Source organism: Platichthys flesus, chromosome 3, assembly GCF_949316205.1.
Source record: "Platichthys flesus chromosome 3, fPlaFle2.1, whole genome shotgun sequence".
NCBI classification, from domain to species: domain Eukaryota; kingdom Metazoa; phylum Chordata; class Actinopteri; order Pleuronectiformes; family Pleuronectidae; genus Platichthys; species Platichthys flesus.
Genome location: NC_084947.1, coordinates 26,717,617 through 26,743,635, shown reverse-complemented (window position 1 = coordinate 26,743,635; position 26,019 = coordinate 26,717,617). Strand labels below are relative to the sequence as shown.

Here is a 26,019-nt window from a genome sequence, read left to right as displayed (position 1 = left end):
CCTCTCACCGATTTCGGTGCTCGGGCCCTAATAATAATCATTTCAATTTCAATAGGGCCTCCCACCGATTTCGGTGCTCGGGCCCTAATAATAATAATAATAATCATTTCAATTTCAATAGGGCCTCCCACCGATTTCGGTGCTCGGGCCCTAATAATAATAATAATCATTTCAATTTCAATAGGGCCTCCCACCGATTTCGGTGCTCGGGCCCTAATAATAATCATTTCAATTTCAAAAGGGCATCCCACCGATTTCGGTGCTCGGGCCCTAATAATCATTTCAATTTCAATAGGGCCTCCCACCGATTTCGGTGCTCAGGCCCTAATAATAATAATCATTTCAATTTCAATAGGGCCTCCCACCGATTTCGGTGCTCGGGCCCTTATAATCCTTTCAATTTCAATAGGGCCTCTCACCATTCGGTGCTCGGGCCCTAATAATAATAATCATTTCAATTTCAATAGGGCCTCCCACCGATTTTAGTGCTCGGGCCCTTATAATCCTTTCAATTTCAATAGGGCCTCTCACCATTCGGTGCTCGGGCCCTAATAATAATCATTTCAATTTCAATAGGGCCTCCCACCGATTTCGGTGCTTGAGCCCTAATAATCATTTAAATTTCAATAGGGCCTCCCACCGATTTCGGTGCTCGGGCCCTTATAATCCTTTCAATTTCAATAGGGCCTCTCACCATTCGGTGCTCGGGCCCTAATAATGACGTCATCCTTGATTCCAAATAAATGTTTGTGCTAGAGGTAATATCCTTTCCTATGGGTGTTCTTGAAATATAAGGTTCAGAATCAACAATCAGAATCAAATCCATTAATCTTTGAAAATGAATGAAGAATGGGATGGACAACCTAAAAGTAAAACGTCTCAGGCGACTGTTCTGAGGAAGTGAAATTATCAATATTGGTTATTTTGTATTTTGTATTATCTTATCTATTAATTTGAATTTCCAATTAAAGCATGATTTCTCAGAATAAACACATTAAAGAGGAATTATACACTTTTAATGAGAATTATACATCTTATTTTACAGACGAATCACAAATTCCTTGTCATATATACAGACTTCTCAGAACAAATGAAGAATTCTATTCCAAAACGAGAAAAAATGTGGGAAATAGCTGTAAATACTGCTAATAACGTTCAGCTCCAAAAAGTTGTTAAATATAAGACACTATGATTCATATATGAATGTTAGTGTGTTACAGAATAAAAGTCATAGCTCTAGTATCACTTACAATGTGGAATTAGAAAATTCCAGCAATGATTACTCTGAGGTTTAATGGAATACTTTGGAAGACAACTCCTCATGTACTGATCAGTGCAGTTTGCTGTACATGGTACAGCTTCAGTAAAAAAAACTCCAGTGTAAAATCACTACCACATAGCATCAGTATCATGTAACAATGTATGCCTGTTTAACACCATCATGGGTTGAGCACAATTTGGATATTTGAGCAGAATAACACTTTTTACAATGCGATTTATATCAGTGGCCTACAGCTACGTTAAAACAAAGACGTGAATCAGTCTGACATTGGGTTCTGCAGATGCAGGTGCACGTGAAGGCCCATACTGTCTCATCATGTACATCCCTGCATGGAGACTGATGCATATTATCTCTCATTGTCCCTTGACCTTTTGGAATTACATGCATGGTGAACTAAAGCGTGGTGGCCATCTTTTTAACTTCCCTCAGTTATATTAACTCCACTGATCTGAGTTACATTGTGTTAAAACTCCAATTAAAGCAACAGTATTATATATTTTTTTACCTTAACAGTGTTAAATACTTTTCGGAATCATACTAGAAATGCTGAACTGCAGATAATTTCAAAGCAAAACTTTAAAATACCCAAAAATAATTACAGAACCTCTGGTTCAGGAAGCTGGAGATCTTAAAGAAAATACACCAGCCGACCATGATTTAGTTGAGTTAGCAGGACCCAGTTGAAGCTGCGGTTAATGCACAAGAAAACCACTTAGCTGCTCGGGCTAAGAATTAAGAGACCACAAATTCTCAGCAAAGATGACATTGTTTTTCTTGATTCCACTTGTGTGCAGTTGTTATTTATTTGCAGTTCTCTAATCAATGGCAAGCTAGTTACATTATAACCATATCTTTTAACAGATGGCTGCAAAACCTTTATTTGAATATTGTGAAAGTTGTGAGGAGTTTCATTTAAGGTAGCCTAGTTTCATTCACATATCTAAGACATGACTCCTTGCTGATGGAACTATCATGGAAGTAGACATTACCCTTTATCAAACCAGCAAGTAAACATGGAGGACATATTTGAGTTTCCATTGACTGTGGGAAGCAGGAGACATTAGAACATGTTTCTCTAATATGACAAATAGTCCTGTTGCTCTGCCACCAGAAGATAAATACAATTCACATTGACTTTTTCAGAGTTTACAATAAATGATTAAGAATCCACTTAAATAATGGTGCATCGACATTCCATTCTCAGATCTTTTAAGAACATTTATAATTGTTCTGCTCCCATTCCTCATGTCTGATTTCTACATTTACAGTGAAACTTAAAACGTACAGCCATGCAACCTTCTGTAATAGGTAAAACAACAGGCCATGAGTGGATCATGGCCTGTTGTAGATTTGGCATCACTCCACATTCATGGCTAGAGGTATTGACACTGTAACATTCCAACCATATCTAACTCCTGAATATCACATTCCAAAACCAATGCGTGATTTGCTCCTAGCCAAGGGAGCCTTTTAGTTAAGTCTCACTTATGTTGGCTGATAAGGTCTGGCTCACAGTCATCCAGTCACATGTAGGTTGGAGTTGGGCTGAAGACTCAGCCCAAGTCGGTCAGTCTTCTTCTTCCACACCAAACAGTGGAAACCAATTCTTTAAGGACCTGCCGTGGAATAATCTTTTTCCATTGGAACTGAGAGGCCTCTGCAATAAAACAGCACACAAAAAGTACACTGCAGTTTGTGGACAGTGTTGTCTGCATTATTTTGCCCTTATATGGAGTCTAATCTTTGCCACATGCAACATCAGGACAGAAGCACCGCGTCAGAGGAAATAAAGTCAATACAAACGTTGGGTAATAAATAATTCAATGGTGCAAACCCCACAGTAAATATGACAGATCATGATCAAAATTCTAATTCATGTTCAGGTGTCACTTGTTTGTGACTTTCCTTTAACAAAATGTTTCTCAAATTTTACCATGAACATTCAACTGGTACAATGTGTCCGTCTGACTTCATGTCACATCAACATCTTACAAACATCTGTAAAGCTTTCAGGTTGGCTGGTACAATAGCAGTTAGCAGCCCTGGTGAGTTCAAAGTGGAAGGCAGGTGAGTGGTGGGATATCTTATCTGTTTAATCATCAGATATGTAAAGAAATCAAATCCTCTGGTTTTAAGGAGTGTCACACCACACAGAATCAAATGTGGTGTGTCAACCTCACTGTGCAGTGAGCACAGTTACTGGATCAATCTGTGTGTCATGAAACAGTTCCTTACGAGGAGCTTTTAATTTGAACTTTCTGTTTGTGTGGATTGTAGATCTAGATGAGCTATGATACATGTACTTTTACATTCTCAACAGTGGCAGGTCAGGTGATCCTCTAAGATAGCCTAGCTAAACTTACACGTCTTATCTCACACCTAGAGTAAATTCCAAAAATATTGAAGAACTTTTTTAAATTACTTGAGTTCTTAATTCTAACATTTGAAACTTGAAATGATTAACGGCCATAAAAACTGATGTGACCACCTTTCATAAAAACAAGATCTCTACAATTAAATACTGTTTTCATTGAAGATAACAAACATTATAAAATACAGTGGCTTGAACTTGAGCTACTCATTCTACACAAGACAAGACCAAGACGCTCACAGCATACTTTCACACTAACAAACATGGGTATAGTGGTTAACCTGTTAGCCATACAGTGCACACAGACAATATAATACAAAAAGTATTAACACAACACTTCCTGATGCCTGCAGAAGCAGCAGTGATCTCCATCTGCACATTCAGGAAGGTTCATTACTTTTAACATTTGTTCATTCACAGTGACGACTGCAGCAGGTCAGACAAGGAGGGACAGAGGCTTGGAGGAGTGAAAGCTCCCCATGAAAGAATCAGTGAACGAGACAACAGTGTACATTTCAAACACTTACGATCCAGCAAAGAAAAACACTGTTTTCATTTAAAATTAATTAACTCTGAGAAAAAAGATGAAATTACAAATTTGCAAGGAGATAAAAATAAAGTGGCAAAGCCCACATGGCATCAGAGTAGAACAAATTCAGGGTAAGCATGACCAGGGGGATCGGACCAGATAGAGCCAGAATTTATATAGATTCCTTAACATGAACTACTTGTATATGGAGGTAGTACTATTACAAGAAGTGAGTTTGTGAAGAAATCCTCTCCTGATAATAATTTGCAATAGATTTTCGTGCAGTTTAAAATGGTATTGACGGAATTGTTTCAGGTGTATTTTTCGCCCTCTACACATTCCTCTCTCCCCTGTCATGTAAAACAGAGTCAGATGTGAAATCTGCAGAGGCAGGTTTTCAGCTCCAAAAAGGTTTTGCTTTGCATGAACAGTTTCAGTGACTTTCCGTCTGAATGAATACATTGCTCAGTTTCCACAGGTTTCGGGCTTTCCTTTAGTTCATATAATCCTCATTGGCCTTTGGTCCCATGCAAACCAAGTTTGAGTTTTTATCACAGTTACAAGGGGAGATCCAGGGCCATTGCATGCTTTGACCACACTCCCAGCAACAGGACAGCTTCAGATATAAGGTGACTGTCCATCTCTCACATCTGGTCTTTATTTGTCCACCTCGCAGGCTTCAAAATCAGTAGTTTTCCCAGGCAGATTATCAGTCATTGATTTATACTCTATCTTTTTCTTGTATAGGGCAGGAGAGCTCAGCAGTGTCACAATGCAGAACACATGTTATCTAGGCCCTGTACATAGATACAGTACATCCACAGGATGTGAAGTTGTGAGGCAGAGCTGTAGGACTCAGATGAGCCGCTCCTCTGGAGGAACTTTGAGGACGCTGCCCATCTCCAGCCTGGCACCAGCTACTTCCTGTGAGCTCGGACTATATGTGCCCTCCGACTGACGCTTCTTCCGGGCCGTCATAATGAGGAAAAATACCACCAGGATGGCCACTAACATACACAGCGTGATCAGAGGGATGGTCACAGCAAGCCAGGGAACTCGTTCCATATAGTCCTCTTTCTGTAAAACCACAAGCCATACAGTAAAGTGTCAAAATAATCAAGTGCTGTGAGAGAATGTATGAAGCAGTTAAACTTGTCAAAGATTAAAATAAAATAAAAACTAAACTAAGTTTTTAAAAAGAGGAAAAGTGTCAAACTTAAAAGCTAATATAAATGCTAACTATTCGGCTCAACATCATACTCTAGATTCCTCAAGAACATCATATTTGTAAATTCAAAGCACTTTCACTTTATTTAATATATTTTGCATCTGAATGTGCATATTTTTCAAATTGTACACATTTTGTTTAACATAGATATTGTTAGGTTCTTTTGTTGGCACAGTCTACATTTGACGTTTTTCATACTTGTCAATCCTGTTGTCCACTTTCCAGATCTCTACACTCATGTTTAAAAACACTGGATGTTGGGAAACCTGATCGCTGAATCTTCAAAGCACATACCACATGGGCATACACGCTACATGCCAAAATAAATATACTTTAGATCACTGGACCAGGGCAATAAATTATAAGATTAACATAAATGTATTCGCTTTGCCTTTGTTTAGAAGCACACTTTATCATGTGTGTCTGTGTCACTAATTATTTCCAGATTATGGAACCCGTGCCAGCAACAAGAGGCCTGAATCGAAGCCATGCATCTCAAACCTTCTGTTCAGATCCAGGCTCTAATTGAGCATGTGACGTGAAAGTAAATTACCTCAGTGTCAGAGTGACTTACATTGCTCTCACACCGTATGCCGCTGAAGCCTAGCACACACACACACTGGAAGTGGTTGAGTCTGTCCAGACAGGTGGCACCGTTGAGACAAGGGTTGGACTCACACTCGTCTATTTCTGTCTCGCACCTGAAACACATCAGCAGGGTTTTAACACAATGCTGACTGACAGAGCAGCTGCTCACGCTCACACACACACAGACACACACACAGACACACACACACACACACACACACACACACACACACACACACACACACACAAACACAGCCTCATTCTTTCTTGACCTTTACACTTTGGATGTGGCTCAGATAGACTTTCTCCTCAGCTGCAGGAGTGTACTGAGGATTGATAGTGTTGGCAGTGTGCCGCTCTCACCTGGCTCCAGTGTATCCAGGCTTGCAGGTGCAATTTCCTCCAGAGCTTCCTCCTATACAAACCCCTCCATTAAGACAATCTGTGTATGCATCACATGCCATTGGGGGGAAACGCCACCTAATGGATACAAAAACATACTCCCTTTTACAATATGCACTCTGTTGACAGTTCATTAGGTAGCTAAAACTAATGCAGTCTTATAAAACACTCCTGTAATAAGAACCTGATTCGTGAAGACTGTAATTTTCACATTGTGTGGATACTGTCTATGGGAAGTGCTGACTCAACTAAATCATTGGTGTTACACTGTATAATAGTTTTTATCATTTTGCTCCCATACCTTTCTGTATAATGCAGAGTTGTTCCAAAGCAACATAAACTACAGCCTCCAAAATAAGGATAATGATAATCAGTACATCTCTCAAACAAAGTAAACATTCTAACCATTTTATGAAGGAGGATTCATTGTACAATGAAGCTCAATTGTAGAGTAAAAAAATAAAGTAAACAAAAAGTTTAGTTTTTGCAAATTGTTTGTTAGCTCTAAGGTCAGTGATGGCAATACTGTGACATGTAAATCAGAGGATAGTCCAATTAATATCTCCAATATTACTACTCTACAAGTTCATACTAAAACTATTTTGCTTTCATAGTATCCCTGTGACTGCAGAATAATGTAAAAATGGCATTACTGGGAGGAAAACACTTGCATGCTAGCAAAAGGGAGGGTTAAGGGCTTAAGAAGGTAAAGGCAATGATTGATAGGAAACAGAACTGAGAGGAAAATACAGGTTTTCAGACTTTTAAACAAACATTAAACGTCTAAAAAGTTGTAACAGAGAAAATGTTAAGGTGTGTACTCACTGGCAGCGCTTGCCGACATAGCCAGGAGGACAAAAACACGTGTGAGTTCCCACTGTTTCCCCGCAGGTTCCTCCATTCACACAACTGAACTCCAGACAGTTATCCACCTCCTTCTGACAGTATTTTCCTGTGTATCCAGGCTCACAGTCACACTGGTAGTCAGCCAGGAGGTCTTTGCATGTACCATAGACACAGGTACCTGAAGAGCATTCGTTTATCTCTATCTCGCAAAGCTCCCCCTCCCATCCAGCTTTGCAGCTGCAGTTGAACTCAAAGAATTGGTCCTGGCACTCACCCTGGTTTAGGCAGGGTTGGGAATCACAAATTGGTGCACCTTGGCATCCTATGATTGGCTCATGGCCTCCCATTCTGGAGAAGCGGCTCACTTGAGGGGCGTCTGGTACATTAATGAGCGGCAGATAGACTCCACCCACTCTCACCTCCCCTAAGCATCCAGTGTATTTCTCTGCCAGCCAGATTTCAGTATCGTTGAGGAAGTTGAGGGTACCACCAACACCAAAGCTGGCCCCCACTCTTTGCCCATCCATGGTTAGGCGCCAGCGGGACATTGACTGTGTGGGGTCGACCATGGTCAGTTGGATACGGTGCCACACCCCATCTGCGATGACCCTGTCACTTGTGAATGCCAGAAGCTCTGTACTCTCCCCGCTATCCAGCTTGACCAGCAGAGAGGAGTTGAGTAGACCCAGGCAGAAGACCACGGCTCCGCTGGTGGTTCGCAACAAGATCCCGTTCTCGTCTCGCGTTCTTATGTCCATGGTGATGTTGGTTACAGGGCTCAGTAGGGAGCTGTTGGCAACATATCGGAGAGAGTTGTCCTGGAAAAGTGCTTCAGTTAAACCTGTTTGAGGAGAAGACCATGTTAGCACCGTAGTGTTACATGTGTTCTATACTTCCTGCTTCGCTGTTGTTGTAAAGTGTAGGTCTTTATCATACTATCCATCTATTAAAGTCGATCAAATTGATCAAATTGAATCCACTATTGAAGCTTCTCAACACTGACATTTTTCTCATATAGTATCAGTATGATGACATTAATGGAATCGTTTGAATTGTATATTAAAGTATGCATCAAGCTTTGATTGGAGTTTTTTTTAGCTGCTCCACCATCAAACGCAGACATTTCTTGTCAGTGTGCTGTTTTACATAAAAGTCAAATCACTGTATTGATTTGAAGAAGTCTGGCTGACTGAGGTTAATTGGAAAGTCAGTCTTTCCAACTGTATTTGTAAATTTTTAAGGACATGAACATTTCCCATGCATAGGTCAAATTAATTTCTAAACTATAAAGTTGGAATCTGTCAAGTTTAGCATTTTGGGTGAAGACTTTTGTGTTACATCGACCATTCTTTTTCGATTCTGAACAGGCATTGATGAAGAGCAAAATGGCACCATCAATCATCACAACCCTAAATGAAAACCATTCTCAAAAGACATAAACAGATGCCCAAATATCCCACAATGCATCCTACAACATTGGCTTTTAAAATCCAAGATAGGGTCATTTGAGAAACAGTCTAAGGCAAATTTAAAAATGATTTATATAGAGGACCTTGCTTAATCTCACCTAAAGTGTTAAAAAACTACAACTAGCACCATCAGTAGTTCAAATCCCACTGTAGCAAACTCATCATGATGCTTTTCTTCATACTTGCAAACTGCAGGACATTTTTCACTTTGATCTTTGCAGGTATTTTCACTTGCGGTCAGGTTGTCAGGTTGTCTGTAGCATTTATTGAGAAATGGCCCTTCGGAAAATCTGTTGACCACTAAGATTAAAGCTTAAAAAATAAACTTGACCTGGCCTGACTTGACTTGCCCTGCCTTGATGAATGCAGTGATAATCACTACCAAAGGATTACTTACACTCATAACCATCATGTAGGTCCACACAGTCCACTCCATCAAAACAAGGGTTGTCGACGCACCATAGACGTGTCTCACACAGCCGGCCAGTGTAGTGAATGGAACAGTCACAGATGAAGTCATTCCAGGTGATGTGACACTGTCCACCATTAGTACAGGGCTCATCCTATGCAAAGACAAACGCAAGGGGATGGATTACAAGATCACTTGTAAAATCTCTCACCAGATGTGACCACAGGGGTTAAAACTGCAGAGAGGACTGAGTGATAGCTTACAGACCAGAGGCATTCAAAACCAGGTCAGTGTTAATAGGGTTTGGATGAGAAAGTAGAGCCAAAAAATCTGTCAAACAGTGCAAAGAACTAAAACAATTAGCATGAGCTCCTTGTTAGAGCCTTGCATTGGTTAAACATGGGGATTTTCATTATAAATGCTAACTTGCCATACCATTTTGTTGACATGTATCCATGCCATAGTGGCTGTAGTGATAATAATCTTTTGTGTTGATTGGTCATTGAGTCAGATAGACAGAAATTAAATTTGACACGGATTTCTAAGGGTTATTGAAATCCCCACATCTACTGCCACCAGCAGCTAACATGTAACCAAATTCTCATTTGCCTGACTTGTACTTTTGCAGAAATGCTAAAATATCATGTTGGCATCCAGTGGTTGTAGATTGAGTTGATGAAAATGCTATTCTTTTGCTATTCTGACTTTATTTACTTGATGTTATTTCAAAAGAAGAAAGTCCTGATGGATTTAGACAACAACATGATCTGTTAAGTCAGACCTTGGTAAAAACAGAAATCATACATTCTAGAAACTGCATGATTTCCAGGAGTAGTTTGATATTAGTAAATTTGATATTAGAAAAATAGCACATGTAGATGTGCTGAGCAGTAATTCTGGTGGGGTAAGTAGTTTTCTGGGTTACTGATCCCTGATCCAAATGCTGTTAGGAATTACTGCTCTTTGGTACAAGTGCTGATCAAGTATCTTCTGTATATCCCTTTTACCTTGCATGTGTCATCACTTTGACATCCTCGCAGCACATTCTCTGTGCTTGCCTGGTAAACCTCCAGGCTGTCTGGATGATCCTCAATGGTCAGATACTTGTGGTCCAGCCGAATGTCCTGCAGGCAGCCCTTGAAGTTTCCACCCCAATTGTTTATGCTCTTGTCCAAAGGGAGCCCGCCAACATACGCTACATCTCCTGCCTCCACACTCACATTCCCTAAGGAACGATGATTCCCCGCTTTGGGGAAGACCACATGGCCGAAGCGTACCTTGATAGTGACCAAATTATTGTTGCCATCAGTGACAAACTTTGCCTCAGACAGCAATGTGGTATAAAGACTGTAGATAGCAACAGTGCCTTCCCTTAGATAGATCGTCAGGTAGGACTTTCCTTCTCGACTGAGCTGCAGGAGGAGGCCATTGTGTTTGAGGGAGCGCATTAAAAAGGAGATGGTGAAGTTGTCTCCATGGGTTTCTGAGATATTGAAGGTTGAGTAGCTGGTGATGTTCTCATGGCCGAAGGTCCAGGACGGGTACTCTAATATGGGAGTTGAAAGCAAAAGGATGTCACACTTACATCTCACTGAAAAACACTGGTAAATACCTGCATCAGCAATATTTGACTTTTAAAGTTTTTTTATGATATCTACAGGCCTGACGATTTCAGGAGGAGGATGTACCTCCAGGGGCTCTTACCCCAGCAGTATGAATTCTTAACAGAAATAAAAGACACAGTGAAGGGTCTCAATTAAAAGATTAAAACTTGCTTAATGGGCAGTGTGGTCAACTGCTTTTGAAGCTAGACCTATACTAATAATGATTATGACCAACTCCTCTCTTCGCCTCAGATCTATTTTAGTTAAGCTTATTTCAAATAACTGTTTTGTTTTGACAGCATTCAATGTAACTATCATGATTCAAGTCTCGTTCTCTCTGTTGTGTTTTTAACAACAGCAGGCAGATGTTATCAGTCAGACGTCTGGCCAATATCTGCTCAGCAGCAAAAATCTTGGACAAAGACAAAGTTAGCAACTTGCTGGTTATCAATGTGGAGCATTTAGCAGCTAAAGAAAGGTCTCATGAGTTGTTGCCATCCAAACTAGACTAGGTGGAACTTTGTATCATGTAGATAGGGGTTGGCAATAGATTGAAATAATTATTTATGCTGCTGTTTGTTTGCTGGATGAGTAAAGTTTAAACATCAGAAACTTTATGAAGTGATAATATGTCATATAAAGCCAAAGTAGCCATGAAATTAATTAATGGCTGCATTATTTAAACCATATCATCATTATTGTTTTCAACCACCTGTGACACTAGCCACAATATAACTTTTTCAGTAACCCACTAGTATAGTTGCAGTTAAAGTATTATTTTGCTAACTTGTTACTACTCTCACCTTCCTCACAGCTTTCTCCGTAGTAGGGCCGGTGACACTGACATCTGGCACGAACCCACATGTCCACACACTGCCCACGTTCCATGCATGGGTCTTCATGACACCAGTCTTTTTTGGTGCATCCCAATTCCAGGCCTTGGTTCTCCTCTCTGATGAGGTCCTGAGGCAGAAGCAGCTTATGGTCAACATGAAGGTCCTCCATACAGCCAATGAACCCCCTCCCACTGGAAGTATGGCGTAAGTATTCCTGTGGTGCCCCTCCTACATACAGCTGCAGAAAGGAGCTGGGCTGGAGGAAGGTCAGATGGTTGTGGCCCTCATTCTTCACCTGGCACCCTTCCTCACAGCCAAGTCCTTTCACAGTCAGGACCAGCCTCTCATCCATGGTCACAGAGACCTGGTACCATTCCCCATCATTGACAGGGCCAGGGTAAATGGCCTGCATTACCTTCCCTGACTTGACCCTGGCCTGGAGGGAGCCACTAATAATTTCCAATGAGAAAAAGCGCTCCTTAATGCCCCGGTAGTACAGCACCATGTCAGGCAGAGTACTCTTGAATCTGAGCTGCATGTGGATCCCATGGTCATTGCCATGAACCTCACGCCTAGTCTTGTTTGCAGGAATAGGCAGCTGCATGTGAATGTAGCCCTCCGAGTTGAAGGAGAAGGTAGTTGAGGTGTTGCAGCGTTCTCCAGTCCAGCCGGATGGACACTTGCAGGTGTAGCTGTGCTCTCCATCATCTGTCAGCATTGGGTCACAACCTGCTTTGTGTTGACACTGGTGATGTTGGCAGCCGACTAGGCGGACGTCACAGTCTCGCCCCCCCAAGGGTTCCTGGTCAGGCTCGGGCATCGGGCAGTGACACCTATAGGAGTTGGCAGCATCTTCACACGTCGCGCCATTCTGGCAGGGATTGCGATCACACTCGTTGATGTCGACCTCACAGTATACACCTGCAGCATGGAGAGACACTCACTTTTAACAACAGAGATTTACCTTTTCACTTAATTACACAACCTTCAAAACTCCAGTCACATTTAAAAACTTGAAATTCAATCCAGCAACAAGTGTACAGCACTAGGAGAGAGAGAGAGCATGATGTGCAAACATGTAGAGGAACAAACAGATGTGCTTGGGGGACAGCATCAATATTTCCATCAGTGTCATCAGCAGATGAGGAAATGACTGGAGGAAATAGATGTTAATAGCAACAATTAGAGATGAACAGTCCTCCTTAATGCAATTAAGTATATGTCATACTGATCGTATCAGCTAGACACTGAAATATTACCCTATATGCTCCCCCCCACAAACACACACGCACACACACAAAAACACACATACAAACAGGTCTATCCTTCTGATTTCTATAGTCAAAGCCGTCTTATCACACCGCATCTAACATTAAGCCCTGGCAGCAGCAGTCAGCTTGCATTAACATAGTCCTTTAAAATGCTCTACACTCAAGGAACCCTAAAGCTGTTCGTCCTCTCCCGTGCCAAGACTCCCGTGCCATGCTTCCTAGCACGCAACCTTCTTCTCTGTTAATGTAGTATTCAAAAGTGCTGTACCATACTGTACCTGTCAGCCCCCAGGGCCCACAGCAGCAGCACATCAGCAGCAGGAGCATCAACCTGCTGCCCCCCATGATCCACTGATGAGTCAACAGCCAACACATTCTTCACAATGCTGGGTGGCAGAAATGACACAACCAAGTCCTCTTTCTCTCACACACACAAACTCTACTTCTCTCTCTCTAGCTTACAAAGCAGAAGTGTCGCCCCTCCTCTCTGTACCAGGCAGAAAGGCAGGAGTGATTAAACTGCAGCCCTGCCCAGTTTTTCTTTTCCTCCCTTTCATTCTGCCTCCTCCATCTCCCTTGAATCCCTCCCTCCCTCACACCCACTTCTCCTCTCCTGTCTGCAGCCCAGCCCAAGCAGAGTGGTAAGCTTCCAGGCTCTAGCTGGCTCCTGTCAGTGTTTGACAAGAGGAATGCAGTGCTGCGTTCCCCTCTGTGCTCCATGTGCTGGCCTGTGGATGCCCACTAGTGGCAGGAGGTGCTGATAAAACCACCCCACAGGTGGTGCTGCAGATTCAGGGCTTCAGGTGGGTTAGACCTGAGCATGGCTGCATCAATACATGGGGCTAATATTGATAATTTGTATTTATTGGCAATAGCAATAGAATACTATTGAAAGACCATTGCAAGCAAGGTTTTTAGATTCAGCACTAGTATATGCTTTGGTATAGAGACAAATAAAGAGGATTGTAGCATGTGATTGTGATTTTTTTTTTTTATTCCATGTTACCAAAAATCAAACCATATCGAATTACAAATCAAGATTAAATAATAAAGGGAATCCCTATTCCCTTTTTCCCTTTTTTTTAGTGTTTTTGTTGTTACTAGACATTTAGTTTTCAGGATTCTGCATGAAATTTATTTGTAAAAAAAATCTTTTATTAATACTTATCTTTTTATAACACAAATCTCATAATTTGCTTTAATTTCATACTTCTTTATTTATCCTTTCATATTTATCCATTATTTCTACCTTCATTCACATAATGCAAGATTCACCTCAGAAACAAACTTCCTCCATATTGGTAATATACGTACAATATTCCTTCACAGATGTGGTGATATGAATGTTTTTTAATTTAGCCTTTTAAAAAAAGGCATTAGCAGTAGCAGAGAATGTAAACTAGCATAAAAAAGAGAGAAACAGAAAACAGGGACATAAACCTTTTGAATAATCAGACATCTTCTTCTGTCATCTGTGATTGACAGAATTAGCTGTTACCATGAGCTTTGCCTGTTACTGACAATGTGATCAGCAAAGCTAAGGAGGCTACAATGAGCTGTTCACTCATCCCACAGAATTGTTAACATGACTGAACTAATGACTGTAACCATATCCAAGTTATTTTCAATACGAAATGTCCTATGTCAGCTCCAACCATTATAAAACTGTTAACATGGCCATGGTGCTATGAAGAGGGCACACAAGGTCGTCTCTAGTGGATCAACAACCAGTGTCGACCACTTCATACACGTGGAAGGTCAACCTGTTGCACATGTGCGGTACAGAGTTAACAGGATTATAATTTTGTGCCCTAAGGATATTCTCTCTATTTTTGCTGCTGTGTCAAACAGTGATTTGTTTATGATGTAACATACCACTGTAATGAAATACAGATCATTTCGAAAAATGGCCTTGTGCTGTTCATAATGTTTTACATCATCCTTGTCGTTTTTCATCGGGCATTAATTAGTCTGTTAAGCAGCTTTTTGTAATCCCCCCAACCCCGGGGCAATTTACTAAGGAGACCCTTGTTTAATGCCCAAAACGGACACCTGACATATGGCACTTTTATTGGCTTTGTTGTTTTCCACTGTGCTCATCCATACCATATGCCCCATCATCCCCCCCACCCTATGCTCTGCTGTGGCCTAAACATTGTGCAGCCATAATAGTGTTAGCATATTCGCTTCCTGGTGTGTTGACAAAAGCTTTTGGTTCAATTCCTCACTTCTAAGTCCAGATCCTGCACTTCAAGGTCAGAGTTTGACGCTGTTCCTTCTGTTTTGAGTGATGCAGAGACTAATCTCCTCTAATGAGGAATAAATACCTCGGCTGGCCATGGGGAATGATCAGCAGGAGGAGGATTAACCCATTATTGTCTGGCCAAGGGGGGGATAAAGAGTTACAAGGAGTTTAATTTAGCTTATTTGCCTTGCATTATATTTTTTTATTCGATCCGTTGTTCTACCAGTTACTAAAGTAAATAAAAGTTTTTTTTTAAATCTCAATTTTGAAAGCCTGCTATATTTTCAAGTCTTGAGGTGTTTGGCCAACAGTCCTGTCAGTCGGTATAAAATGATAGAACAGTTATGTGTTAGATTTGCCATTACAACAATTTAATAAAAAGGTCAGAGTAATTTTGTGAAGACTCGTTGAAATAACACAATTGACTTGATGTCACTTTTAACACCTCACAGTCTTGTCAACATTAAGGGCCCATGCCGGTGTCAATGGGAGACACTCCTATGCGTTATATTAGAAGTTAAAGACAAACAACCATGGTAATTTAAGTAGTTACACATTTACATCACTGGTATTATGGCTGAACACTGACAGGGACAAGTCTGTTTGTTGGGGAAGAGCAGCTTAATGAAGATGTTTTGTTAGGAGATAAATTATAGGACAGCAGATAAGTGGTCCCTCCTACCTGTGAAGCCGTCTGGACACACACATTGATAAGAGTTGACCAGATCCTGGCATTGTCCTCCATGGTGACATGGAGCAGACTCACACTCGTCCACATTGACTGAGCAGTTGTCTCCTGTGAGAGGAAGAAACCGATCAGATACGGAACCTTTAACAAGGCAACATATAAAGAAACTAAAAGGTTCCTGCTGTGAGCTAGCTTACCGGTGAACCCTGGCAAACAGTGGCAGATGAAGCCAGCTGCCTCTTCATATGTGAAGATGGCTGTGCTGAGTTCAGGCAGCATCCCATAGTTCCTGGCATCTGATCGCTGGAAACACTCTCCATCATTCTCACAGGGATGCTGTTCACAATCGTCTGTATCCAACTGGCAGTTCTCTCCCTCATAACCTGGACACACACACACACACACAAGCATGCACACAAACATGTTAGGTTTTGAGTCACAAAAAGTTGTTTGGTATCAGGCCTAGTCTTGAACTACAGTGTACCTGGCCAGCAAAGGCACTTGTACTGGTTGATTCCCTCCAAGCAGGTGGCTCCATGTTTGCAGGGGTCAGAAGCACATTCAGGAATATCATCTTCACAGTAGTCGCCTACAAAGCCTGTTCCCTCACAGTCACATTCATAGCTAGGAAAAACACAGAGATACAAATAAGCCGGTCTGGTATTGTGATAGTCGGACCAACACACTATATCAAGATTTTCTGTTTGATTTTTTTATCAAGTATCTTTTCTCCTTCTCATTCTCCTTCTCATTTGAAAATGATTGCAAAATGGCAAAAAGCACCCTATTAAATCAAAACATTCTGAATCAGTGGCTTACATTGAGGGGCGGAATGTGTTACCTAACAGTTAACTAAGATTCAAGGCTGAATATTGGTCACTATGGTAACAATCCAAAATGACATAGCACATGACACATTTCCCATTATTTGTCAAGATTCTTGAAAGTATGTTATCACCTGAAAATCACATGAGCAAGAGTAACTGGAGTGTTTCCTGGTGGAAATCCTTTTATATCTGTCATGTATAAACCATAAGCAGATGATATACTAAAGAAAACACTAAAATATAGACACAATGCAGATACTTCGATACAGAGAACAAGAGGTTATTGTGATTATTTCATTACTGACTGATATTTTTCTTGATTATTATTTATTTTTCTATCCATACAAATATCCTACAGTCAAAGTTAACATCCTCAAGTGTCTTTCTCAGTTAACTGAACCCTAACCCTAACCCTAACCCTAACCCTAAAGCCTCAAATCCTCTCATATAAAATGGTTTAACCAGAAAGCACAGTGGCTTCAGAAAGTTAGATTGAACTATCATCCTTCCTTCAAGCATCTTCCTCACACCCTGCTAGTCCGATCAGTTCTACTACTGTACCAGGTATTGTCAGCACCTCCAGCGCTTTAATGACTCATCACAATGGCTCACAGATAATTGGATTCCTTCTCATCCCTGGTCAACTTTAATGTCTGCTGCGAAACCTCGAGCCGACACAACCCACTGCTGGATGACACATCGGTCTCCCAAGGTTTAAGAGAGGCAAGTATTGAGTGGTAGATTGGGATAAATAAACTAGTATTTACCATTCTGTTGTATTAGTTGTACATGTGATAACTAAGGAATGTGCCATCTGAACAGTTTTTTCCCTATGGCAGTGGGGCTCACAAACAAGCCCCCTGCATCACACTGACTCTGCCCCCCCCCCCTTGCATATAATTTATGATTATAAATGATTGCCTATCACCAATCTCTGCACCTTAGCACTGCACGTGCCCATAACTCCCTTACTGTATATATTGTTGTTCGATATTGATGTTTTATGTACAGTGCACCAAACACACCAAGGCAATTTCCTGATTCATTCATTATTTCTTTTTGTACTTACCTTCATATCATGTCATAAAATTATGATTGAGACATTAAGAGACATGGCCTACTTTTGTTGGTATAACAAAAATCTTGTTGATTAAACTTGAAGAATAAGTTGATGGGACTATTTTGTCAACATCACCTTTGTAACTATTTATTCTAAGTTTATGTAACACAGATGTACGTGGTAACAGCTGAAGTTTGAAGAACTCATTTTCAAAATTATACTTAATAAATTGCATTGTCCTTCATAACCCAGAATCAGTCTCACTACAATCAGATTATATGTGTAGGAACATTCTCAAAATGTAAACATGTGCGTGAGTAATACCTGTTGACCCCATCTATGCACTTGCCCTCATTCAGACAGGGCACGCTGGCACATTCATCAATATTGACCTCGCAGTCTTGTCCCTGGAAGCCGGCCATGCACTGACACCTGTATATGGCAATGTAGTCCCAACAGGTGCCGCTGTTCTGGCAAGGGTGCACCTCGCACTCATCGATCTCCACGTCGCAGTTAAACCCTGGTGGGAACAGAGGAAGAATGGCAGTGGGCCAAGGCATGAGGTTGGCAACACACCTAATTATCTTAGCATGAGTGCAGGTACAGAATAACACTGTAGCTGCCAAGAGCTAAGCTACAGACAGACAACAGCTACACTAATGCTACTTAAACAGAGCCATGAAACCTCCTTCACAGTCTATAGCAGTTTATTATATGTGCCTCATGTTGCTCCCATTATGATTTAAACTCTCCCACACGCTCTCTGGGGGGGGGGGGGGGGGGGGCAGTTTGAAAGCATCACTCTTTGAGTTTTGAATGTGCTTTGCTAAGTTCTAGAAACTACATATTGGCTTTTATTACTGCAGAGGTAAATGAGCTAGTAGCTATATTTAAGTCATATATATACATGACAGTCAGCTGTACTGTAACACTGTTGACATTGAAATTGTTACGTCAGAAACTGAAAATAAAATTGTCTAATAAGCTAAAAAGCTTATTAATTCTGATAAGTTAATTTTCTTGGTTTAAAAACCCAGCCAGTCATAACCCTGACCGTGTCTTACCTTTGAAGCCTGGGACACAGTCACATGTGTAGTGATCCACTTCATCCAGACATGTGCCGTTGTTCTGACAGGGTTGGGAGGCACACTCGTTAATGTCCAAATCACAGTGGTAGCCCTGAAATCCAGGGACACAGAAACACTGGTAGGCATTGACCCCATCTTTACAAATGGCTCCGTTCTGACAGGGCTGTGACTGACATTCATCAGTGTCCTCCTCACAGTTCGTCCCCTGGTACCCGGCAGCACACAGGCACTGGGGCCCGGTGTCAAGGATGTCTACACAGTTACCACCATTCTGGCATGTTTCCTCTGAACAAGTTGTCACATTAACCTGGCAGTCATCACCTCCAAATCCATGGGGACAGTAGCAGGAATATCCGTTGATTCCGTTGACACAGTAGGACTTGACACCATTGCAAGGATTGCTGTAACATTCGTCTACATCCTGGTTGCAGTTTAGCCCCGTGAATCCATCTGGACAGAGGCAGCTGAACTCGTCAGTCCCGAGGGTGCTGGTACAGTTGGTACAAGGTGCAGTAATACAGGGATCATACAGATCCTCACAGTTTTTGCCCATGAACCATACTGGTCCTTTGGGGCATAGACACACATAGTCATCCAGGTGCTCAAGACATGTGGCACCATTGTTGCAGGGAGATGAGAGACAGTTGTCTGCTGCCACTGTGCACAGAAGACCTGTAATGGGAAGGGAAGCTGCTATTAATGGTGCAATATGCCACGTTTTCCTATAAACATTTAGTCTTTACAAGCATGAATCTGTAATTCAATATTTTACCTATAGTCTCTGTCTGACAGAACTCTTAACAATAAAGATAGAAGCAGTTTGACCCAGATAAGGCCTTCACACAAATGATTTATAAATAACCCTTGCTGCGTAATGTAATGTAATGAATCTATTAATTGTTCTAAATTTTAACTTCTGATATTAAAGCATAATTCCCTTGTCCCATCTGGGGCAAACTCACGTTGACATTGTTTGGTTAAGTTGTTGTGAATGTCTGTACAAACGGAACGTACAGCCGATATAGCAGGAACACAATAATATATTTTCTCCAACAACAACAGTTTGGCCCTCATGGCATCAGCTGTGTCAAGGCCTTGGGAGTGTCTCCTGTTCACTTCCTTATTCCAATGCCACTAGGATGGACTCCGCGTGCGCACTTTCGAGGAGGAAGATTCTACCTACTTATAAGATATACAGATGCCGGCTGTTTGATGCGTTCTAATTGGTCTCGTGCAGGTATGCGACTCGAGGCTTCCCCAGGGCTGCTAGAGTTCTGGGGTAGTGTGTTGGAGGCCCATTGCTTTGCTGATCTTTTCATACCCTGTCATAGCTTTCTAAATAAATATTTGATTGAACAAACCGAGTTCGGCTCATCTTCTCATATTTAGGATAAACCAACACGCCTGACAATTCCCAAACTAGAATGCAGTGCAATTGTTTCCCATTGCAACGGCTAATTAAATACAAACTAGTTTCTTAAACATATGAAAGTGCGCATTTTGCCCAGAAAACAAAGTCTCTTGTCTGACCAAAAGTAAATCTTGATTCCTCAGTTCCTCTGGTTTCCAGTAGAAGTCAACTCTGTGATGTTGGGATTTCTTTGTAATTAAGTTGTAAGTCTTTCAAATGTTCTTTCCTCATGCCAAACAAACAATCAGGTGCAGGTACATGTGCAAGTTGTACTGTGTTCATCTTGTGATTGCATGCTGTAATGCATATTAACTTGAGTTTGAGCAGGATGGACCATTTTTTTTGCTGTCTATTCGTATGAGTCTTCAGTCAAATTTATATTTTGTCACAGTATGACAATGGATACAATTGTTTTTGAGTTATCTGACATGAAGGAAAAAGACATCACAACACCCTGTGAAAACAAATCTCTGCATTCGCTATTTGAACACCGAATCCATGGGTGCTAATTTTCAAAAAAACAGACAAATCTATTTTCTGTTATGCACCCAGAAATAAATATAATGAAACATATTTCAAAGAATTAATTAAAGAGCCTGAAATACATATAAGGTTAAAGTGAAAATGTATGGCTAACTCAGTACATTGTACCTCTGTAAGATTGGCTATTAGGGCTTATAGAGTGGGCTACCTACAACTCAAAGGCTATAGGTGCTTCAGGAGATGAAGCCCCTCTTTCCCCTGGACTTAAGATCACAGCAGATGGTGTAAGAAGTACACCTATTATATGACTGAGGAAGCAGCTGTCAGGGTTGTCAGTGAACGTTTAACTCACTACTGTTTAAAAGGTGAATGGACGTGAAAATTAAAGTACTTAAAAATGCAATGGCTTTGTTATGTTCACTATTATTTTTCACTCATTTTTTGTTTTAGGGTTTGTTGAGGGTTACGATAAGAGACAGTACATATCTTTTTCAAGATCGGATGGGTGAAGGGGTCAGAGGTCAGAGTATTTTCACCCAGAAGATAAGGGTCAGTATCGAGTTACTTCTTATTGTACTTTTTTCTTTATTATCACTTTCAGAGGGAAGACTTGTTACTAGATCAGGTTTATGTACCAAAATATTTGTCAAGTACATAGAAGTATGTATAGTTTAGCATCTGAACAAAGAATCACATTGTGAATTGTACTAATTAGGTTGAGTGAACATGTTTTCATTACACACAAGCTGAAATCCTGGTTATTGGCCAGAAACAAGTTTAATGTCGTTTATTGATTGATAGCTGTGAGCTCTCAGGCAAAACCAAGTAAGGCTACAGCACAAAACTGTGTTGACCTGAGCAATGGTGAATTTAAGGTCTTATATATTCAGCCATTAGGAGGAAAGTTTTGTTAGCCCCTTCTTTTATTCTTGATGAAATGTCCCCCCCCCCCCCCCCCCCCCCCTCTAGAAATTAGGGTGATTTCTAATGTGTTTCTCTGCTGGCAACTCGTCAGAAACAACTTTGCACTAACAATGTGTTCCCTCTGCATCCACTCATTACAATTCCAGTTCCTTTCACACGCATCTGTTGTCACACCTTTTACCTGATCTTTCCTCTTCAGTCTCACTTCTCCTCCCACCACCACCATCGTACCTGCTACATCCTGAGAGGTACCGTGTTGTTTCTGCTTGCTCTGGTTATATTTAAATGCTGAGGTAACAGCATAGTGTTTATAACCGAAGCTGACAGGTACACTGATGTGCATTGAAGTAGTTTTTCTGTTGCTGTTGTTTTTTCATTACAAATTTAAGTTGTTTTAAAATCTACTATGGAAAAATAAATTATTTACCAAATAAGATTCATGTTAAAATCATGTATTGAACTCTGAGCATGGCTTTCTCATCCAATTGCTAAAATGTTCAAAATGACAATGCTCACAATGCAGCTAAGAGTCCAGATCTTAGTTTAAAATTAGTGTAAACCAAACTACTGGAGAAATCTAACATTTAGATTCATCCTCAAAACGACATTAATAGGACAAATCCAAACAACAGTTGATGAGATAATTAGGTGTTGTCAAAAATGATAAAGCAACCAATAAACATATTTGCCTTTGACTCATCTTTTCCTGAGCAGGAACAAGTAGGAGCACATTTAAATGCAAATTAGATAACTCATTCATATATTCTTTAATTATTAATTATAATCAAAGAGTATTTGATTATTCCAAAGGTACATTTAACTAGTATCTATATCAACCTAAACAGACAGACGTGAATAATCTCAATGGGTGTTTTTTCTTAGAACCCTGAAGTTAGAATAGGAAGTAAAGCAGATAAGATAAATGATAAAGAAGTTGTTAATTTGTGGATAAATGTGGTGTTTTTTGCATCTCCAGCTGTGATCTCTTTTTCATAGTCATTTCCTCTGTCTTACATCACCTTCATATGAATCCCTCTATGTTTTATCTCCCTCTGTTGGCTCTAACTTGTACTGACATTTTTCTGAATGTTTTGTTTATCTTTTTGTAAAAGTCTCCCTCTTTGTCTTGTCGAAGATAACCTAGATCCTCTCCAGGCCTGGTCTGTCCAGCTAAACGCCGCACTTTAAACCTCTACTAACGGTAATCTCATGGGTCCTGCAGGCTGACAGGGGCAGCAAGGGTCTCCTCACTCTTCACCCCTCTGTCCAAACCCAATCAACCCCTCACACATTCCAGGGAGCTGATAACCGCTCCTCCAACACAAAGCCCAACCCCCAGCTTCAGAGCACTTCATAGATCATGGTTATTACTGGACAGGGCCGATCCCTGCAGTGACTGGTACCAGCATCTGAGGCCAAGAAAATAACACTGAGCAGATCTGACTGATCAAACCAATGACACTATCCAGAGACTTAAGCATCTCTTCAAGAGGGGGTTAGTTCAATAAGACATATTACTGCACCCTCTGATTGAGAAGTCTTTTATTTGAATCTGTATTAACAGGATTTCCAAAAACTACATCGAACACAAGTCTTAAGACCCAATAAACCTATATGGATGTGAAGCAGGAATTCCCGCCATTTGTTCATCTACACTCAGTGAGCGCTTTATAGAGAACACCTGGCTACACTGCTTATTAACACATAACCTGATCAGCAGCTCAGTGTACCTGCAGACACAGGTCAGGAGCTTCAGTTAATGTTCACATCAAGCATCCATATGATGAAAACATGTGAACTCAGTGACTTTCACTCTGACGCTATTGTTGTTTGATTCAGAAATTGTTGACCCTCTGAGATTTTCACACACAACAGTCTCTAGAGTTTTTACTCAGAATGGAGCCAAACAACATAAACCATCCAGTGAGCAGCAGTTCAGTGTTGATGAGAGAAGTCAGAGGAGAATGGTCAGAATGGTTGTAGTAAAAAAAAAGGCTGCAGTCTATCAGATAATTACTCTTTAAAACCGTGTTGAGCAGAAAAACATGTCAGAGTGAAGGTGTCCAACCTTGAAATTAAGGTTAGGATGGTCTATAACAGCTGAGAACAGGTCAGGTTCACTCCTGTCAGCCAGGACACAATTTCTGAGGCTGCAGATGGAGAAGTCACAATCTGAAGTCAACAGCATGAATTCGTGACAACCTGCTTTGAGTCAATAGTCCAGCCTGCTGCTGGTGGTGTGATGATGCGGTGAATTTTTTTCTGGAACAGTTTGGGCTTAGAGAAAAATTATGATATAGAATATTTTATAAAAGGTGAAAACATGTTTCACCTTTGAGTGTTGTGAGTGTTGTGATAGATGTCAACTCGCATAGACTGCAAATCAATGAGAAATGCCCATGCTTCCTATTCAAGATGTTTTATTTTGTTGCAGTCTTTGCAGGTGCAAAAGGCAGTCTGGGGGGGGGGGGGGGGGGAGTATTTGCTCATAATCACGGCAACAGCAACACAAAGTCAGTAGAGAAACACACTGCAGGGTAGACACTGCAGGGTGAGTCATAGAGGAAGGGAAGCCCCTGGCTAACGCACAAGTTGAGCTCAGAGGAATTTTATTGATTCACCACAAGAGACTGGCAGCTCTTCCTGTGCTCCAAAGGCTCCACAGCAGTGGGTTGCTTTGTTTTGGAGAAATAAGCACAAAACCCCCTTGAATCAGTAAAAGTCTGAGACACATATCTTTTTGTCTCCTGCTGCAAAGGCTGCGTTACTTCTAACACGTTGTCTGTGTCTAGTTTGGGGGCAAACCTGACAAAACAGGTGTTTTACGGTCAAACCACTTCTATCTTTTACTTTGACGTATTATAAGGCAAATTATTAGAGTTAACAGTTCAAATCGCTGGGGTTTCTGGTACATGTATTCAGAATAAAGAGTCATAGCAAAATAATTATCAGTTGACTGATCCATACAAAGTAGGGTTAGTGATCCCAGTGAGTTATTTTTTCATTGAAGAGTAAAATACCTCACTAATGAGCTGAGACCATTTCGACCCCAGATCTCTCTGTCGCTAAACAACTATTAGAGCAAATTCTCCTTGATTTAGCCACAGTTTTCCACTGGAGGATGAAAGCACTTGACTCGTCTGTGTTTGTCATCTGCAGATGGCAGTTGTGACGGGGAAGGAGGATGGTTCCTTTGGTGTTTTCCTCTTTTGTTGAAACTGCTGTTGTTCAGACTTGATGTGTTCAAAGATAAAAAATAAATTAAAATAATCTGTATTTGTCGGAACCTTTTCCTTCATCTCAGAATCCCTGTCACTCATCTTCATCAACAAATGCACTCTGCTTCCCATTCCTGTTTTCAGCTGCAGCCTTTTTCTTTAAATCCTTAAGCGCTCAGATTGCCAGGTCTCTTGCCACGCTCCTTAATACCCATCTCCCCCTCCTTTCAAACATGAGACAAAAAAGCTGTGCAGCAGAGCAGCCGAACACTCAGCTCGTTACCATAGTGACCTTTAACAATGCCATCCTCCAGCCAATCCACGGTGCCGGCCCACCACCTTTTAAATGAGGTTCAGACGCTTAACATAAATGAAGGTCGCGGGAAAAATGGGTCAACCGAGTTTCATGAGGTAATGGGGGTCGTGCAACCCCCACAGCTCAGACACACCCAACAAATGGGGCTGCACTGGCTGCACATTCATCACACATGAGGGAGCTGTGAGGAAACAAACCGATTAGAGCCTGTTAACTTGGTTTAACGAGTTGTAAACACAAACATTTAGACATGTGCTGTGCTTGAGATAAGACCTACCTACCCAGAAATCCTTAGGATTGCGAACATTTGATTCTAAGTTACCGATACATAATTACAATTATTGCAAAAATAATGACACTGAAGCTTCCCTTTAAAGATCATGTTCTTGCTTTTCAGTCAATAGCATTTGCTTTTGTTTAAATAAATAATATGCATCCTCTGGTTCTATCTTTTACCGATAAGTTAAGAGGATGTTTTATGAAAAGGACTTTTAAAATCACAAGGGGAATAAACTATTTCAGTGTTCATTTATATTTTGCCTTTCTATTATTCTCCACACATGTTACTGGCCAATTTCTAACTTGCTATTCATTGACTTAAACACCCTTTGAAAGAATGGACTGAGAAGTGGTTCTCAACACACAGTATAAACGAAGTGTGTACACATAAACATACAGGGCTGCACACATGCACTTTAAGATTGTGGATGACGTTTGAATGTGTTCCTACTTTGATTTACAAAGTTTTGTATTAAGAGAAGCTGTTTCCATCTTAAGAGCTGCAGTGAACTGCTCCACCGAAGAGAATGACTTACCCAGTTTGAACATCATCACAGTGATCAGCAACGTCCTCTGATGTCGGGACCAAACTCTTCCCAACTCCATAGTAAAGCCGTTTGTTTCCAGTCAGTACAGAACAACACT

The 26,019-nt window shown here is 40.9% G+C and overlaps 1 protein-coding gene across 1 annotated transcript; it reads right to left on the bottom strand.

The window, feature by feature from the left end:
• Positions 1–1,056: 1,056 nt before the first annotated feature.
• On the bottom strand, positions 1,057–26,019 carry LOC133950861 (protein crumbs homolog 1-like). Its single transcript, XM_062385015.1, has 13 exons — positions 25,911–26,019; positions 18,720–19,415; positions 17,980–18,175; positions 16,253–16,392; positions 15,966–16,151; positions 15,763–15,876; positions 11,532–12,485; positions 10,132–10,670; positions 9,113–9,278; positions 7,226–8,087; positions 6,362–6,478; positions 5,985–6,111; positions 1,057–5,259 (listed from the first exon to the last, which is right to left on the bottom strand). The coding sequence occupies exons 1-13, from the start codon at positions 25,978–25,980 to the stop codon at positions 5,038–5,040; spliced, it is 4,389 nt and encodes a 1,462-aa protein (XP_062240999.1). The 5' UTR covers positions 25,981–26,019; the 3' UTR covers positions 1,057–5,037.

What these genes read in the sequence shown, in the direction of transcription:
- LOC133950861 (XM_062385015.1), bottom strand. Translation starts at nt 25,980, where the DNA reads ATGGAGTTGGGAAGAGTTTGGTCCCGACATCAGAGGACGTTGCTGATC. An exon ending in GTGTCCAGACGGCTTCACAG is followed by an intron (nt 12,486 to 15,762) that starts GTAGGAGGGACC and finishes TCCATGCTGCAG; the next exon opens with GTGTATACTGTGAGGTCGAC. An exon ending in CCTACATGATGGTTATGAGT is followed by an intron (nt 8,088 to 9,112) that starts GTAAGTAATCCT and finishes CTCCTCAAACAG; the next exon opens with GTTTAACTGAAGCACTTTTC.